Source organism: Danio rerio, chromosome 3 (genome assembly GCF_049306965.1).
Source record: "Danio rerio strain Tuebingen ecotype United States chromosome 3, GRCz12tu, whole genome shotgun sequence".
Lineage (NCBI taxonomy): Eukaryota > Metazoa > Chordata > Actinopteri > Cypriniformes > Danionidae > Danio > Danio rerio.
In genome coordinates, this window is record NC_133178.1 from 15211551 (window position 1) to 15229940 (window position 18390).

At 42.3% G+C, this 18390-nt stretch overlaps 1 protein-coding gene across 8 annotated transcripts in view; it reads left to right on the forward strand.

Moving 5' to 3' along the window:
• The first annotated feature begins 10999 nt into the window (after positions 1-10999).
• Positions 11000-18390, forward strand: part of slc6a16a (solute carrier family 6 member 16a) — a 44234-nt gene continuing 36843 nt past the window's right edge. For 6 of the 8 annotated variants that reach the window (XR_012400894.1, XR_012400893.1, XM_021473349.3 and 3 more), the window contains exon 1: positions 12965-13179. Coding sequence is in view for 1 of the 8 variants with exons in the window: in XM_073944247.1 (XP_073800348.1) it covers positions 11074-11136 (63 nt within the window). In the remaining 7 variants the exon portion in view is untranslated. Of the gene's footprint in view, positions 11417-12964; positions 13180-18390 lie in introns of those variants that run through there. The other 2 variants (XM_073944248.1, XM_073944247.1) reach the window with 2 other exon arrangements.

Genomic DNA, 18390 nt, shown 5'->3' on the forward strand with positions numbered 1-18390 from the left:
AATACTGACATTTATTCGGCAGGTATGGCAACCAAAATCCGTCATTTGATAGACGTCATAGTGTTAACATCTACACAACGTAAAGTTGTAAAATCATTAGACGTTGATTTTTGGTTGATTTTACGTTGGACATCGGATATTGGGTTGGCGTTCTGACGTCAATCCGATTTTCATTTCCAAGCAAAATGCAAAGTCCCCACAACGTTCGGGTACAACGTCAATCTGACGTCATGTTGATGTCTTGTGCCTGCTGTGTTTAAGGCCATTTCGGTCATCATACAGTAAACATCCATCATCTTCTCATCAGTGACATGCATCTAAACAGCTGCTTCCAAACAGTATGCTGCAATTATTAATCACCCATGTCTTGAGGTAGTTCATTATGATGCGATTTACCTTCTATGTGCGTTTTGATTGGATAGGAATCACAGGACTGATTTTTCTAATCCCCATAGACATCAAAAATATAGTAGTGACTGCAGGTTAAACGAAAATAGTGGCGTAAAGTACCGACACTGCACTAAAATATACTCAAGGGAAAGTAAAAGTACACATTTTAAAACTACTTAGTAAAATCCAATTCCTGAAAACAACTAATCAATTACAGTAACTTGAGTGTTTGTAATTTGTTACTTTAAACCACTGCCATTTACTTTAATCAAAAATTAATGTTGACTACTGAATAAACATTGATGAAAAACTTCACACTGATAAACATTCACAGAGGTTGTGATGAAAATAATGTTGTCATCATGCAAGAATAGTTTTAATGGGTTGCAATAAAATTTAGCTGATTTATTTTAGAGGTTTAGTGAAGGCGGGTCAAATGGCAAATTGTGTATACAGACTTCCAAAACACCAGGAGCACTGAAAAAAAAGAAAAACTATTTATTGCATTTACTATATCTTTTTAAGGTATAGTGGTTGCCAACAATTTATATGGGTTTAATTTAAAGAAACAAATTAAGTTGAACTTTACTAAATTTAATTAGTTTTTTTTTTTAATTCAGCCCATATAAATCGTTTGCAACCACTTACCTTAAAGGTACCAGAGTGTAATTTTAAGGCTTGGTTGTCTTTAAAAGATGCAAAGCAATGTGTGCTCATGCTTAGTTTGTAAAAAAAAAAAAAATCATGTTATTTTTTATATATCTTACTTAATATCTTGATTATTTTCAGCTACTCTGCTAACATGAAAAACAACGTCATATTTCATTTCCTAGTTCCTCTGCTTGGTCAGTTAATATAATGTGCTGTGATTCGCGGATCGACTCCACGTCACCAGGAAAAGCGTCACGCCTCAAATAGTATACTCTTTAGCGCTGTGGAAACACTCAGGCAGAGTAGCTATTAGCCGTATCAGTTTGTGCCTGAATCAGACGGAAAATGACACAGAGAGCACAGCTTAACCTCACGCCTGCTCTCTAAAATAAAATCTGACAAGTGTCTTTCGCATATATTCGGAATAAGCATGTGTAAGTAATATGAAACATTCTCATATCTTTTGTGAGTTCCTTATTTGAGATGTAGAACGCAGAGAAAGCGTCCGCATAGAGCAGAGGTCACCAAACTTGTTCTGGAGGGCCGGTGTCCTGCAGATTTTAGCTCCAACCCTAATCAAACACACCTTAACAAGCTAACAAATGTCTTACTAGTGTAACGAGCGTACACATGCCACGTCGCCCTGGTCGCTAATTCAACCCAGCTGGACCATCATCAACACAGGATCGCTCACAGCTGGATGTCATCAAGCAGAGAGGCATATAAGCCAAGCCCACGCCAGGAGAAGGAGAGCTTCATTCACCCTATGACTCCCTGTGCTAATGCTTGTCTCTCTGTCTCTCCACAGCAGACTCCAGTTCGTGACGATCCTACACCCGACTACTCACTGTCCTTCACCTACTTCCCGGAGCACCAGAGCACCTCACCTCAAAGAAGAGCACCGTTTTCACACCTCACACTTTGTAAATAAAGCACCCTCCGGGGACTTGTCTGTAAACTTATCCAACTGTGTTGCTGTTTTCCCTCTGCCTCACTACAACTGGTGGAGAATGCGCGCTATATCAGAGGGAAAAATTTCAGAAAACAGCACTTTACCAGTAAGGAGAAATAATCGCTGAATTTTTTTCTTGTTTCTTGTGTTTACAGACAGGCATCCGCTCTCTCTCTCTCACTCACGCTCTCTTGCTCGGCTGTCATCCTCTCCTGAGTCATGTCAATCGAAGAAGTAGCACGCCATCTAGCGGAAATTTCAAGAAGACAACAAGTGATAACTGAACAGCTCACCGCCAGACAAGACCGAATGGAACAACAGCTCCGCCAAGCGGCCGGGTCTAGCCAGTTCCCTGAGGTGAGCGCTCACCGTTTTATCACTAAACTCAGCGACCTGGACGATATAGATGCTTACCTTCACACTTTCGAAGTAATTGCTGAAAGAGAGAGATGGCCGAAGGAAAGTTGGGCGAGGATGTTGGCACCATTTTTAACTGGAGAAGCTCAACGAGCATATTTTGCATTGGAGACACCGAAAAATTATGACTATAAAGCATTGAAGAAGGAGATACTCGCCAGAATGGGACTCTCCAACATAAGCGCAGCACAACAGTTCTCTCAGTGGTCATACGACGAAAAGCAGCCGGTACGTACCCAAGCAGCTAACTTATCTCGATTGGGGCGATTATGGTTGTTGGGAGGAGATCCTACCGCGGTCCAGGTCGCTGAGAAAGTGGTGATTGAGAAGATGATGAGAGCGTTACCCAGACGGCTCCGCACACTTACCAGCATGAGGAATCCCGACTCGCTGGCCGCCTTGGTGGAGGCGGTGGAGCTGGCGGAAGCCCACGTGGCCCGGGAGACTGGGGAGAGAGCGGCTCTGCCACCCCGGAGGGTAAATGCGCCATGGCGACCGGTGGAGGGCACAGCACGACCAGGCAGCAGACCGGCGGTCCCCAGCCCAGTCGACGAGCCGATGCCCACAGAGCCCACATCACACTCAACCCCGGCCTGGACGGCAGGGTGCGTGGTACATCGCAACGTCCCTCCCGAAGCTCCCACCCGAAGAGTGTGCTTAGACGGGAAAACGCAAACAGCCACGTTGGACACAGGAAGCGCCATAACCTTAGTTCATCCAAAAACATTAAAGACCCATCATGAAGGAAAAAGCCGAATCCCAATTACGTGTGTGCATGGGGATACCCGCCACGTACCCTCTCAGAGAGTGACCATCGCGACGTAGTCGGGCAGCTGGCGCATCGAAGTAGGAGTGGTTCCGGATCTTCCCGTACCCCTCCTTCTGGGCAGAGACTGGCCGGGGTTCGATGATCTCCTCACCCACCATCAGGCTCGATCGGCTCGTCCGAAGAGAAACAACAAAGGACGGGCTCAGCGGGACCGCCAACCAGCGCTGATGGCCACCGAGAGCGACAGAGGGGGTGAGTCATCATCGGCTAACCTTTACTTTGATCTATTCCAACAGATAACTGCAGGTGGCGATTTCGGAAGGGCACAACGTGAAGACGAAACATTGAAACACTGCTGGCCACAAGTCAGGATCATTGACGGTAACGAACGGTTTCCCAGCCCTCACCCCCTCCCACATTTTATTGTACAAATTGGTCTGCTATACTGTGTCGCAGAGAGGCGGGGGGAAAGGAAGACACTATTGGTTGTCCCGAGGACCAAGAGGGAGACGGTTCTGGAGCTGGCACATACTCACCCGATGGCAGGACATCTAGGAGCGGCCAACACGATTAAAAGAATCAGAGATCGGTTCCACTGGCCCGGGTTGGATGGAGAAGTTAAAAGGTATTGTCAGGCATGCGACATCTGCCAAAGAACGTCTCCCCAACGACCACCCCCAGCCCTCTGATACCGTTACCCATCATCGAGGTGCCCTTCAACCGCATTGGCATGGACTTGATAGGGCCTTTGCCGAAGTCGGCCCGGGGACATGAGCACATCCTTGTCATCCTCGACTACGCCACCAGATATCCGGAAGCGATTCCCCTGAGGAAAGCGACATCATCGGCGATCGCAAAGGAGCTGTTTTTATTATGCAGCCGAGTAGGAATACCAGCGGAGATACTGACCGACCAGGGCACCCCATTCATGTCCCGGTTGATGGCAGACCTCTGCCGCCTCCTAAAGGTAAAGCAAATAAAAACATCTGTTTATCATCCACAGACTGATGGCCTGGTAGAGCGATTCAACAAGACACTGAAGCAGATGCTCCGTAGGGTGGTGGCAGAGGATGGGCGCAACTGGGACCTCATGATCCCGTACGTGCTATTTGGGATCAAAGAAGTTCCCCAAGCATCCACAGGTTTCACTCCCTTCGAATTGCTGTTCGGCCGTCAACCACGGGGACTATTGGACGTGGCTCGTCAAGCGTGGGAGCAGGAATCAGCCCCACAACGGTCGGTAATTGAGCACGTACGGGACATGAGAGGACGAATTGAAAAAGTCATGCCCATCGTCAAGCAACATCTGACCGAAGCCCAGCGCGCCCAACAGAGCTTATATAACCGGCCCGCCCAACCCAGAGAGTTCCACCCAGGGGACAAGGTAATGATCTTCATACCTACCACTACATCAAAGTTTTTGGCATCTTGGAAGGGGCCATATACAGTGGTAGAAAGGGTAGGGCCGGTAAACTATCGAGTCCGTCAGCCGGGACGAAGAAGAGAGGAACAACTATATCACATCAACTTGATGAAGAAATGGGTTGCAGCTCCAGGTCATCTAGTTGCCTTCTCAGAAGAAACTTCTCCCGTTGTCCATATAGGTGAGCAACTCTCACCGAATCAGAAGGCGGAGCTGCAAGCCTTGGTCGGTCAGTTCAAGGATGTGTTCTCAGAGAAACCGGGCCGAACCACCATTATCCAACACGACATCATCACCCCACCTGGCACCATCGTCCGGCAGAGGCCTTATCGAGTACCAGAAGCTCGCCGGCTGGCTATCAACGAAGAGATCCAAAAGATGAGGAAATTAGGAATCATCGAACCATCTCGTAGCCCGTGGTCCAGCCCCATAGTGATGGTCCCCAAACCCGACGGCACCCTCCGCTTCTGCAACGACTTCAGGAAGCTAAACAAAATATCTAAGTTTGACGGGTACCCCATGCCTCGGGTGGACGAGCTGCTGGATCGGCTGGGTGGAGCCCGATTCATATCCACGATCGACCTCACCAAAGGCTACTGGCAATTACCACTAAGTGAAAGCGCCAAGGAGAAAACCGCCTTCTCCACTCCCGGTGGGCACTGGCAATACCGGGTTCTTCCCTTCAGGCTCCACGGGGCCCCAGCCACATTCCAGCGAATGATGGACATCCTGCTGAGGCCCCACCAGCCGTATGCAGCAGCATACCTCGACGACCTGATCGTCCACTCCGAGTCATGGGAGGAACATCTATCCCGGTTACGGAGGGTGCTCCTTGATCTTCGTAGGGCTGGGCTCACAGCTAATCCCAAGAAATGCCACCTGGGTCTAGCAGAAGCCAAGTACCTCGGATTCCACATTGGTAGAGGTCTCATACAGCCACAACAGAACAAGATCAAAGCACTACAAGAAACTCCACAACCCACCACAAAGACCCAGGTACATGCATTTCTGGGGTTAGCAGGCTACTATAGATGTTTTATTCCTAATTTCTCATCCATAGCCAGCCCTCTGACAGACCTGACCAGAAAGGGGCACCCGGAGAGGATACAATGGAACAGAGAAGCGGATGACGCGTTCCGAGCCCTGAAGACGGCCCTCACATCCTCACCGGTACTGCACTCACCTGACTTCGGCTGCCCCTTCATTCTACAAACAGATGCTTCCGACTCGGGCCTGGGCGCTGTCCTCTCCCAGGTCCACGGCGATGAAGAACACCCCATCATGTAGGTGAGTCGGAAGCTTACCCCTGCAGAGACCCGGTACGCAACAGTGGAAAAGGAGGCCCTGGCGATTAAGTGGGCAATCCTGGAGCTCAGATATTATCTCCTTGGAAGAAGATTTACCCTGGTGACCGACCACCCTCCATTACAGTGGATGGCTACAGCTAAAAACAACAACGCTCGAGTCACCAGGTGGTTCCTGTCGCTCCAGGATTTTTAACTTCACAGTGCAACATCGAGCCGGGGCCTCCCACGGAAACGCCGACGGGCTCTCAAGGCTCTGGTCAGGATGGGCAGGTCTGTCAAGACATTCTACCCCCCCTCTCAATACTCTACCTTTCCTCCGCAGGAATCCCAGGACCAGGACAACGCTAAGGGGGGGGGAATGTAACGAGCGCACACATGCCACGTCGCCCTGGTCGCTAATTCAACCCAGCTGGACCATCATCAACACAGGATCGCTCACAGCTGGACGTCATCAAGCAGAGAGGCATATAAGCCAAGCCCACGCCAGGAGAAGGAGAGCTTTATTCACCCTATGACTCCCTGTGCTAATGCTTGTCTCTCTGTCTCTCCACAGCAGACTCCAGCTCGTGACGATCCTACACCCGACTACTCACTGTCCTTCACCTACTTCCCGGAGCACCAGAGCACCTCACCTCAAAGAAGAGCACCGTTTTCACACCTCACACTTTGTAAATAAAGCACCCTCCGGGGACTTGTCTGTAAACTTATCCAACTGTGTTGCTGTTTTCCCTCTGCCTCGCTACACTAGGTATACTTGAAACATCCAGGCAGGTGTGTTGAGGCAATTGGAGCTAAACCCTGCAAGGACACCGGCCCTCCAGAACCGAGATTGGTGACCCCTGGCATAGTGAGTCACTGCAGCGCTGCTGAAGCACTTTGTGTAAGCACTTCTCTCTTTGTGCTGTGTCCTTGGAAGCCCAAATAGAGAAACAGAAGTAGCTTTGTGGAAATAGCAGCGTTTGGACGCCATTTTAGCTTTCTCTGCTCTAACATTACACCACCTCTGGCCCCGCCCCTTTGCTGCGCAGGGTGTATGTGCGTGTGGTAAATGTGTGTAACCTGATGCGTTTGTGATCTCATTAACCCAGATGTATTTTTTTGTAGTCCCCAGACTTCGTTCGCTGTAGGCTTTGCTAAACTAAAGGCTTGTTTATACTTCTGCGTCAAGTGATCGGTGTGACCCACGGCACATGCAACGCGCTTAGCTGTGCATTCTTTGAGCATCTTACATTCAGACAAGTTGTTTATGTTCTCACAGCTACATTATGCATCCACTAAACTTTAGAATATGATATTGTAGTGGACCACCCCTTTAAAAGAAATTTGAAATTCAATAAATATTTGCTTTTTCAGTGAGGGTTAAAAAGTCTCCTACTTCAGTCTTTAACTCACATTGTTCTTTTTGTAAAGTAGCATGCTTGATTCATCGGTCGATGCAATTAGAGAGATATTATCTTATTTTACATAATCTATGGTGTGCAGTGGTTGTGTCGTTTTAATATTAATATAAATTCTGGCAACTGCTTTCAATGCATTGCCTAGCAAAGCACCAGAAACTGTGAACTAAGTTAACATGATACTTAATGTACCAGCATTTCCGCTGTGCATGGATCTGCCTTTCTGGAATGGAAATGCTGATTAATCAAAATTCCAAGAACAAAGGTCAGAATTCTCAGTTTACATCTTGCAATTCTGCCTTTTTTCTTAAGAACTCCAACTTTATTGCTTGCATTTGTAAGCTTAAAGATTTGTAATGGAGTTATTCTGGGAAGACGTCAAAACATGGAGTAAAAATTCACTGTGGGTTGACTCAAGATTTTGCTGTGGGGTTTTATGCAATAAACATAACTTGAAAATGATGACATTCAACAATCTGCACAGACTTGCAACCCTCATATTATTATCTGGCTATGATTTAAACAAACATATCTTTTGATATGGGTGTGTTTAATTTATGCAGACTATCCTCAAATCATATTCCCAACAAATATTATTTTACTCATAAACTGGAAAAAAACAACGATAAAACATCTTGTGGCAACCCATGGTTAATTTTTTCTTAAGGATTTGACTCATTCTCGAAGCACTATATTGGGTTTGTTGGCAATAAAATATGAATTTGCATAACTGCTTAATCAATTGGCATTAGCAAACTGAGAATTTTTGTTCCTACCATGGAGGTCCGGGGTTGCTCGTTTCCAACATTCTTCAGAATATCTTGTTTTGTGTACAGAAGAAAGAAATTCATAACAGTCTAGAATCACTTGAAGGTAATGGTAAATGGCTTTATCGTAGCAAAAATGTGGTAACTGTAAACTGTAAGAAAATCATATACTGTATTAAACAAATAAAGAAAAACTTACCCTTCTTCATCTTCGTTTTCAACAAACCTGCATCTTTCTGCGTGCTCTATGAATTTATCCCAGTCAGTCAGTCAGACTCCTGATATGAATTTTCGCAGGCCAGATTATCACAAAACTACTTAATAAAAATGTGATACACAATCCTAATCGCACTGCAAACAATTCTACAACTTCCCCTCAAATATTTTACAAACAGATATTGAATTTAAACTTTAGGTGCTTTCACACTAGCACTTTTGGTCCGCATCCAGGTTCGTTTGACGTCATAGTTCTTTACGTTTAGCTAGTGTGAACGTGTCTTCTGAACTCGGGTGCACACCCGTGAACCGTACCCGAGTCCGCCTGAAAGAGGTGGTTTGGGGTACGGTTCATGCCAACTCTGGTACGATTCACTTTTGATTTGAATGCAATGTACCAAATCACGGAAGTGAGCCGCCAACCGCCAATCCCGTTAGTGTGTGTGTGTGTGTGTGTGTGTGTGTGTGTGTGTGTGTGTGTGTGTGTGTTTGTGTGTGTGTGTCACGTTTCGTACCTTGGTGACACGCGCGGGACTGAGCCAGGGCAAACACAGTGATGTCTGCTTGTCTCCTCCAAAAACAGCTTCTGCAGACACTGTGGGATGTTCTGAATGTTTATAATATGTTTGCGGCTGATTGCTTTCTGTATGTCCAAAACCAACAGCTTTAGTTAAAGTGGAATGACTTATGTGCGAAAGTATTTCCATTTCGGCGCTTGCTTTCGTGACCGTCACCTAGCAACGGCCGTAAACAAAACAGCAGCTCGATGACGCAAGCGTACCCGGGTTCAGAAGGAAAAGACAGTATGGACACAAACCAACCAATGAGGTGACGGGGAGACAATCGAACTTGAGTACGGTCCAGGCAAATGAACCAAGTGTGAAAGCACCCTTAAAGGTGCAGTAGGTGATCTTTTACAAAGCTAACAGCTTAGCATAAATCTCTGAATCACAGTCCCTCCCCTGTCGTCTAGTGCCACACCTCCTTAAATACGAGCACAGCATAAGAACCCTCTCTTATGTGTTAAAAGCAAGTGTGCCGCAAGCCTACGTTTGAGTGAAGGTTTCGGCCGTTAGATCGCCCCCTGGGGGCTGGCTGCAGTACAAGTCATAAAGCCCGCCTCCTCCGTGTTAATGAAGGAGACTTGAGCCCAAATAAAAAAAAAATTACACTTGCAATAAAATGTCCCGAAAGATAGTTCTGGTCGATTAAGGCACTGGTTATTGTGCTGAAATAGGTGCAGATCTTCATTTTTGTAAACAGTTTGTTTTTAGCAGTAATTTAATGCTGGGCGTGTCATCGTGATTGACAGCTGTGATTGACAGTTTCTCAAAGCAGCGCATCTGAGCTTCGGCAGGAGACTGAAGTAGACTGAAATGTTATTATTCGATTTCTGTGTTATTTTACCATGACAAAATGAGTTCAGCAGTAAACTATATTTTCTGACATACATGATCCTGGTGGAACACTGTTTATTCGCTAAGTTCAGGGCTTTTTTCGGGCTTTATTAGTTTGCTGATACACGCCTAGCCACCCAGATAGCAAAACACAGTTCCGGCTAGATTCTCGCCTGCCGGAGACTTATCTCTTAAGCCTGGTTTATACTTCTGCGTCAAGTGACCGGCGCAACTCACGGCGCAGGCAACGCGCGTGGCTGTGCATTTATACTTCTGCGCGCTGTCTCCGTTGGTCTGCATTAACACTTCCGAAACGCTAGTGGGCAGTGCGGTGTAAATGTTCCTCTGTGTCGAGTTTTTTTTTTTTTTTTTTTTTTTTTTTATTATAGTTTTGAAACATTACATAAAGTAAAAATACAACAATTGAGATATATATTATATCCATAAACATTACTATAATTACAAGAATCAAAATTAATGAAGTAATATATAACAGGAGAAAAAAAAAAGTATACAAAATTGCAAAGGAAAAAAAATAAATAAAAAATTAATAAATAAGATAAAAAAAAAAAAACAAATATTACAAAATACTTCTATACATATAAACTAAAATAATAACTTAGGATACACTCATCGACTACAGCGGGGGATCAGAACTAGAAAAAAATTCCTTCATGAAAACTAACATTAAATCATTCTTTTTGTTTTTAATTTGCATTAGAGACTTTTTCAGATTTTCCATTTCTAATAAAAAAATATTACATTTTGGTACACATTTCGCAAATTTCTGTTTATGTATAAAATATTTACCTTGTAAAATGTAGAAGTTAACAACATACTCGAATGTTCTTTTTGTGTGTGAAAAAGTGCAAATCACATCCTTTAAAGATAGCCTGTAATCTCTGTGTCGAGTTTCTTCGCTTCTGTTTTGCTATTCTGAACACTTCCTGGATGTACAAGTGACTCAAACTCGCTCATTTTGAGGCAGGAACCGGCGGACGTGCAACAACTTTAACTATGAGGTAAACACAGAACAAAACTTTTCATCCGGAGCTCCTTCACGGGACTCCACACTTGTAAACAATCGCTCGCGCCATTCGCGCGGCTCTCGGTCCCGCCCAGACTCGTCGGCGCTAGCAAGCCGACCAATCACAGAGCTTGCGCTACGCGTTGTTGCGACGTGTAGTTACAATTTTTGAGAGGTGCACGTCAGTGACGGCGACGGCAACGGCGATGGGCTATGCGTCAGCGCCGTAGCATACGCTGGTGTTTGACGCAGAAGTATAAATCAGCCTTTAGAGCTCAGACTGACTAATGTTACCTGTGCTGGACCTACTCCGGATGCCTGGACTCACTGCCCGATTCCAGTCCGAGTCAATCGAGCCAGATGCGGCGGCCGAGCGAGGAGGCGCTGCCGCATGCGAGCCGGAATCAGCCCGCGACGCCGCGAGTAAGTTAAGCCTGATTTATACTTCTGCGTCAGGTGACCGGCGTAACCCACGGCGCAGGCAACGCGCGTGGCTGTGCATTTATACTTCTGCGCGCTGTCTCTGCCGGTATGCATTAACACTTCCGAAACGCTAGTTGGCAGTGATGTGTAAATGTTCCTCTGTGTCGAGTTTCTTCGCTACTTTTTTGCATTTCCTGAACACTTCCGGGATGTACAAGTGGCTCAAACTCGCTCATTTTGAGGCAGGAACCGGCGGACGTGCAACAACTTTAACTATGAGGTAAACACAAAACAAAACTTTCCATCCGGAGCTCCTTCACGGGACTCCACACTTGTAAACAATCGCTCGCGCGGCGTCGCGCCATTCGCGCGCCTCTCGGTCCCGCCCAGACTCGTCAGCGCTACCAAACCGACCAATCACAGAGCTTGCGCTACGCGTCGTTGCGACGTGTAGTTACATTTTTTGAGAGGTGCACGTCAGTGACGGCGATGGCCACGGCGAAGGGCTATGCGTCAGCGCCGTAGCATACGCCGGTGTTTGACGCAGAAGTATAAATCTGGCTTTATGCGCTGCGGCCTGGAGCTGGCGCGATTGAATATATAAAACCCTCATATTTGTTAACGTTATTACATCCATTTGTGTTGATATGACAGCAAACGCATGCTGAGAAGTTCGGGGGGCGTAGTTGATTTTACATAAAGCGTTTGATTGGAAGCTCGACTCTGCTCATTTTCGCGGCTCCTCCTCTGGCTCCATCAGACAATCCTTCTGCGCATGTCTGGCTCCAATTTCAGCAGTCTTTTGCGACAGTTTGTGCCCGTCAAGCAGGCGTTTTGCCCTCAAGGCGTTCAATGGGGAAAAGGGCTGTCGCGTCGTCCATATTTTTTACAGTCATTGGTTAAAAGCGACTAGTGCTTGTCCTGCGGCGAGCAAGCCAAACTGACATGCTATTTCAGAGTGAATATCAGAGTTGCATAGTAAACAATATAAGGAGAGACTAGGCGGAATAGCGCTATTTACTTGTGTTTTGTTGTTAAACTAATTAAAATCTACATCATCAATACTGTAAAAGGTCCCTAATGGAACTGAAAATAGTCTTATCAATCTTTTATTGAAAGATTTTAGTGGCTGAACAACACTTCTGTGAAGATATAACATATGCTAGATAAGTTGTTAGTTCATTCTGTTGTGGTGACCTCTTCTATCCCAAATTGCACACAATAATGTCCATCATCCGTATACCTCTAACCCATTTCAATGATATTCAGCAAAAATAAGCAGGATAGAAACCTACTCATGAATATTATGACGTTAAATCTATTAATATCAGAAAGCTTCGATAAAGCGATGGCACCCTCGTGTGTCAAGAAAGGGCAGTTTTCCTTCTTGGCTGAATGAGAAATGTTACATAACATGTCAGCATGCTCACAAAAAGTGCACGACGAGCAGAACTACTCTCAGGAACTATATGCCCTTAACTCGTAGCATTCAAGAGAATAGCATCTTAGCATCCTATTGTTAGCCACATCCAATTGAAACTATGTATGCACGTGAATAGCAGTGTGCTTTCTCGAAATATAAACAAGAGGCGTGGCGGAGGGCGGAGCTTAGCAGTCATGCATTGCCAAGTACTACTAAACTGATTTACAGTTCAACGTCGCTCCAAGTGTGACATAATATAGCTTCGGACGCTTTATACACGCAATAAATGACTTTATAAAAGGAACCAGTGTGATGAGTGGGCTGTAATGTGACACAAAGAGCTGTCAAGAAGGGGGAGGGTCCCATTACAGCAGAGGTGAAAAAGCCCACGAGTTGTTCTCCAATGACAGCCCTGGTCTTACATTTGCCTTTCCAAAGTTGTACATTCGGGGTCCTCCTCCAACGTGGCGGTGTCGAAGAGAAGGGTAAAATATTGCAAGGGGGATTGAACGACTGGATTATAAGCCGAATCGATAACACTGAGTCTGCCAGTCGAAGATTAGCAGTTTAAACAAAACAAAAACGACCACAGTGAATCTCCCTCTGAAACCAGCTGCGAGGTAAGAGTCGGAGAACTTTGTCGCTGCAAGTTTTCTTCTCAGTGATCGTGACTGTAAACTTTTAAAGTACGTTTCTTTTCAATGCAATGCAAATGTGAGGTTTTAATAGTTTTTCAAATAGTTTGTATCCAAAACGCAAAAACTAACTAGCACATTATTTGCAAATTGAGGTTGCTTGTGTATTCGCACATTCGTTTAGTGACAACTTATGACATGATTATTTTTTTAACCGCGGTAAAGTTAAAGTTAGATTTACGTTTGACATACTTTATACATTCGGTTTCAAACCAATTAAATTTCTTGCTCCTGTTATAGTTTGAGCCAAAAATATGTCAGACAGACATAAATGTGTGCCCTTTATGTTGCACAAGGCTTCATTTCTCGATTACAAAAATTAACCATACGAATGAGTTAAACAATTCAACCATATGAAATTATAGAACCAGTACCAGAATGTTTAGGAAAACATCCTGCCTATTGCACAAGACACTGTTTTTTTGGAATTAGCAATTTATTTTAGAATATTTTTTAAATCACTTTTAATGTAAAAAACAGTAAAATTCAATTAAACTCTGACACTATTTGAGATAAAATATTCAAATCAATTCTAAAATTGCTTAAAATATTATTCTCTATGGTGCACAAGCTTTGTTTTTTTACAGTTATGCCTTTGCTGATTTTATATACTGAATCCATATTTTCAGTATACTGGATACCCTGTAAACACTTAAATGAATGAAACTCTCACACTGTTTGAGATAAAATATTCAAATCACCTCTAAAATTGTCTAAATATTATTCTCTATAATGCACAACTTTTGATTTTTACAGTTATGCCTTTGCTGATTTTATATACAGTACTGAATCCATATTTTCAGTATATCAGTGACACTGCTAACACTTAAATGAATAGAGAATAATATTTAGAAATTGATTTGAATCTTTCATCTCAAATGGTGTCAGAGTTTAATTGGTGAAGAATCGCAATCGCAATTTGAAATGCGCAACGCAGTGGTGCAGTAGGTAGTGCTGTCGCCTCACAGCAAGAAGGTCGCTGGTTCGAGCCCCCACGGGGTCAGTTGGAGTTTGCATGTTCTTCCTGCATTTGCGTGGGTTTCCTCCGGGTGCTCCGGTTTCCCCCACAGTCCAAAGATCACCTGTGTCCGTAGTGTATTCACGAGTGTGAATGGGTGTGTATGGATGTTTCCCAGTGATGGGTTGTGGCTGGAAGAGCATCCTCTGCGTAAAAACATGTGCTGTATAAGTTGGCGGTTCATTCCGCTGTGGCAACCACGGATTAATAAAGGGACTAAGCTGAAAAGAAAATAAATGAATGAATTTGAAAGGCTGCGATTAGATAAAAGCAAGAGGCTGCAATATAAAATGTATATATAAAAACAAGAATAACAAATAACATCTCAGGTGAGGGCTTCAAAATCAATCTGCTATGCTTCAGAAAATTAAACATGCTTTCTGCTATGGTGTCATGAGGCATCGCAAACATGGTATCGATTGTCGTGAACTATGCCACATTACACGAGAAGAAACGATTTAATCTTGTGTCACGACGTCCATTTGTTGTTTACGACTCCCCGCGATACCTTATGTCAAGGAAATCATGCGGAAATCATGTGATTTGACCGGGGCTTTATAACCAGCCAATTGAGTGAGCACACTTTCGTTCTGCCCTGACAAGTAGGGTGATGGCGTCTGCTGCTTCAGAAGCGTTAATAGATGGATTAAGATAAAAGGAAAAACAGCATTTGTAATATGGGAATATTTTGGTTTTAAAGTCCCAGAAATCGAACAAAAACAGGTCATTTTAAGAGCAGTCGCAGAATTGTTGCCAAGGCTTAACGATTATAGAGCTGAAGCTTGAATTAAAATTAAAATCAGCTTGAAGCTTGAATTAAATTGTAAATCAAATTGCAATAGCAATATCTGTCAAAAATAAATAAATAAATAAATAAATAAAATAAACTAAAAAAACGCAATTAGATACTTTCCCCAAATTTCACAGTCCTATTACAGTACTGCATATAAAATCAACAAAGGCATGACTGTAAAAAACAAAGCTTGTGCATCATAAAGAATAATATTTAGACAATTTTAAACTTGATTTGAATATTTTATCACAAATGGTGTCAGAGTGTAATTTAAAGGAGAAAGTAGCCTATGAATGTGCAAATATAAAATCATCTTTATTCTAATTGTATATGCATTTGCAGAATCTCAATTTTGACCGGGCTATTGGATTTGGTGCTTAATACATTCACTCGATTATGTCCATACACACGTTTCTGTTTATCTGATCACATTTGTTTAATTTAGTCAGCGTTTACAGTTTGTTTAGAGCTTGTATGAATGGATGTAAATATACTGGTGGTGGGTGATATGCTATTTTCATAGTTGCTTAGAATGGCATGTTCCTAAAATAGTGCCAGATGCCAAATTTGCACCTAGCTGGTGATGTTGCAGAATATTTCAGCTAAAAATACAGCATTTTTTAATAGTTTAGTATGAATGCCTAGAGAATTTGAGCTTGCTACACCGTCAGATAAGTCAAGTTGAAATGTGTTTATAAGACACTACAATCACCACACATATGAGAAAAAAACGAATCTTAAATAAATACTAAATGAAACTTAATAGTTTGATAGTTTCAGTAACAATCAGAATCAAAATAAGAAAGAGCTTTTTTTGCCAGGTATAGACATACATACAAGGAATTTGTTTTCGTGACAGAGCTTCTACAGTGCAACAGAACTAAAGAGACAGGACAAAAAAGGCAGACAATAAATATATTTTAAAAATAGAAGTAAGTAGTGAATGCAAATATACAAATTGACAAGTGTATGCACAGGTATATTACTATAAACATCAGTAACAATGCATTATATTTAGACATCTTAAATATTATTAGCAGCAGACTGAACTAAATCTATCCATCCATCCATCCATCCATCATAAACTGTGTATACACAAGCATAAACATAAGTTCTCAATGAATTTGTCTAACAATATTAAGGTACAAAAAATGGAATAATCACAATGCAAAAAAAGCTCTTCCTTTACTTTGTCTTGAAGAAATTGATAGTTATTATCCATAAAACTAGCTAAATTACCCGATAATGTGGTAAGTAAAATAATCTTGTAGATGTTGAAATTCTAAATAGGAAAAAAAAATTTTGTTGCATAAATCGTATTAATTCTGTATAAGTAATAATATGAAATAAACCTCCGTATATCATAATTTTTTGTACTCAAATGTTCTAAACTCTCTAGAAATGTTCAGTCACAGGCCTTAAAACCACGTGTTCTGAGGCTCCTGGTCAACTATAAGTCAGACTTAACATTGCCTTATTTTTATATTGTGACTATTGCAGATGCGCACATTGCCATATCGATGCTCAAGCGATATACTCTATTGTACAGCCCTAATATATACTTTTTAAACAAAGGTTCTTTATTGTCATTTATGATTTCAACTAGGGCTATGCGATTAATCGAATTGCAATCGCGATTTAAAACATTGCGATTAGCTAATCACAAGAGGCTGCGATATGAAATATATCCGCTTGTTAAGTGGTGACGTGTTTGTGACGTATCTAATACTGTTTCCGGGTCCAAGCCACCATTCATTTAAATATAAAGTCATTGTGTACACAACAATCTCTGGGCTTGCTGCATAACAAATACCAAAAATTTAACAATTTATAAAAAAATTTATGACTTTCTGGCCATCGGATATTAGGCATGGACATATATACTCCGATCGTGATTTTCAAAAGCATTAAATAGCTTTGTAAACATTTATTATTACCATTTCGTGAGTCTCCCCATTCGATTGAATAGAGCGCTTGGACCCGGAAGCCGCTTCGCGTGACGTCACACTTAACAAGCGGATATATATTTATTATATAATTTCCCCTCCCAGAGCTAAGGCGTGACTGCTGTCTATGTGTGATATTCTAACTATCCAATTAAAAAAGCACAATTTTGTTCCACCCAATCAGAATTTTGCAACCGAACTATGCGAAACGTCCACAATAAAAAACAAATAAACAAACAGGAAAGTGCGGACGAGTGGGATGATGACATTTGCCTCAGAAGCATTAATAGACAAATTAATATCAAAGAAAAGCAGGACATCGGTAATATGGGAAGCTGGGAACATTTTGATTTCAAAGTCACAGCTGCCACAGCAAGAGGAACTACAACAACCAGCACCTAAAAAAGCACCATAGGCAGCTATATGAGGAGCGTCTTGCTAAAAAGTCAACTAAAAAAAGTATTGCCAGTGACACTCAATCTAGTAGGAAACAACAACAAAGTACAATTTCAGAGTTGTTTCATTCATGTTTGCTGAGTGTTCTGTATTATTATTATTATTATTATTATTATTATTGTTTGTATTGTAAGCTACACTATCTCCCTAATGTGAGTTCAACATGTCTACAGAAAAGTAAGGTCACTTTATTTGTGTTTACTTTTTGCTGTAGAGATAAATGAGTGTTTCATTTCTGAATATTTGAAAACAAATTTGAATAAATGTTTAACTTGAGTGTGTTAATATCTTTTCAGTTCTTTTTTTTAACTAACACTCACTGCATTTTAGCAGCAAGAAGCTATGATACAGAGTACTGAGCTGAAGCTTGACTACAAAATTAAATCTCAAATCGAAATTGCAATATCTCTTAAGAAAAAAAAAAAATCACAATAAGATATTTTCCCCAAATCGCACAGCCCTAATTTCAACATCCAGAGCAACTTTTATTCCACAAAAGGATTCTTCTAGAGTGAAAAAATGTTTTTAAATGTTATTTAGGTTATTTTAAATGTTATTTGTAAAATGTTATTAAACACAATTCTTCATAGAAGTGTTCACTTAAAACTTCTTTATAGTGAATTAAAAAAAATTCTGGTTTTGTAACTCGTTAGAAACTGTTTTTTTTAAGTGTAACATAAATAGGGGTTATACAATCACCAACAAGAAAGCCCAGATTTGTAAGCCCAAAGAACAAAACATTAGTTTTATCAAAACATTGCAGCAGTTGTTTGAGAAAGTAGTAGTTTTGGAGTTCTAAAACATAAAGTTGTGTTTTAGAACTTGTTCGAGATAAGAAACGCAAGTACACTAGTTTCATTCAAGGTGACACGAACATAAACAGCATCTGAGACCCACATGATGAGCGAGAGCAAAGGAGAGAG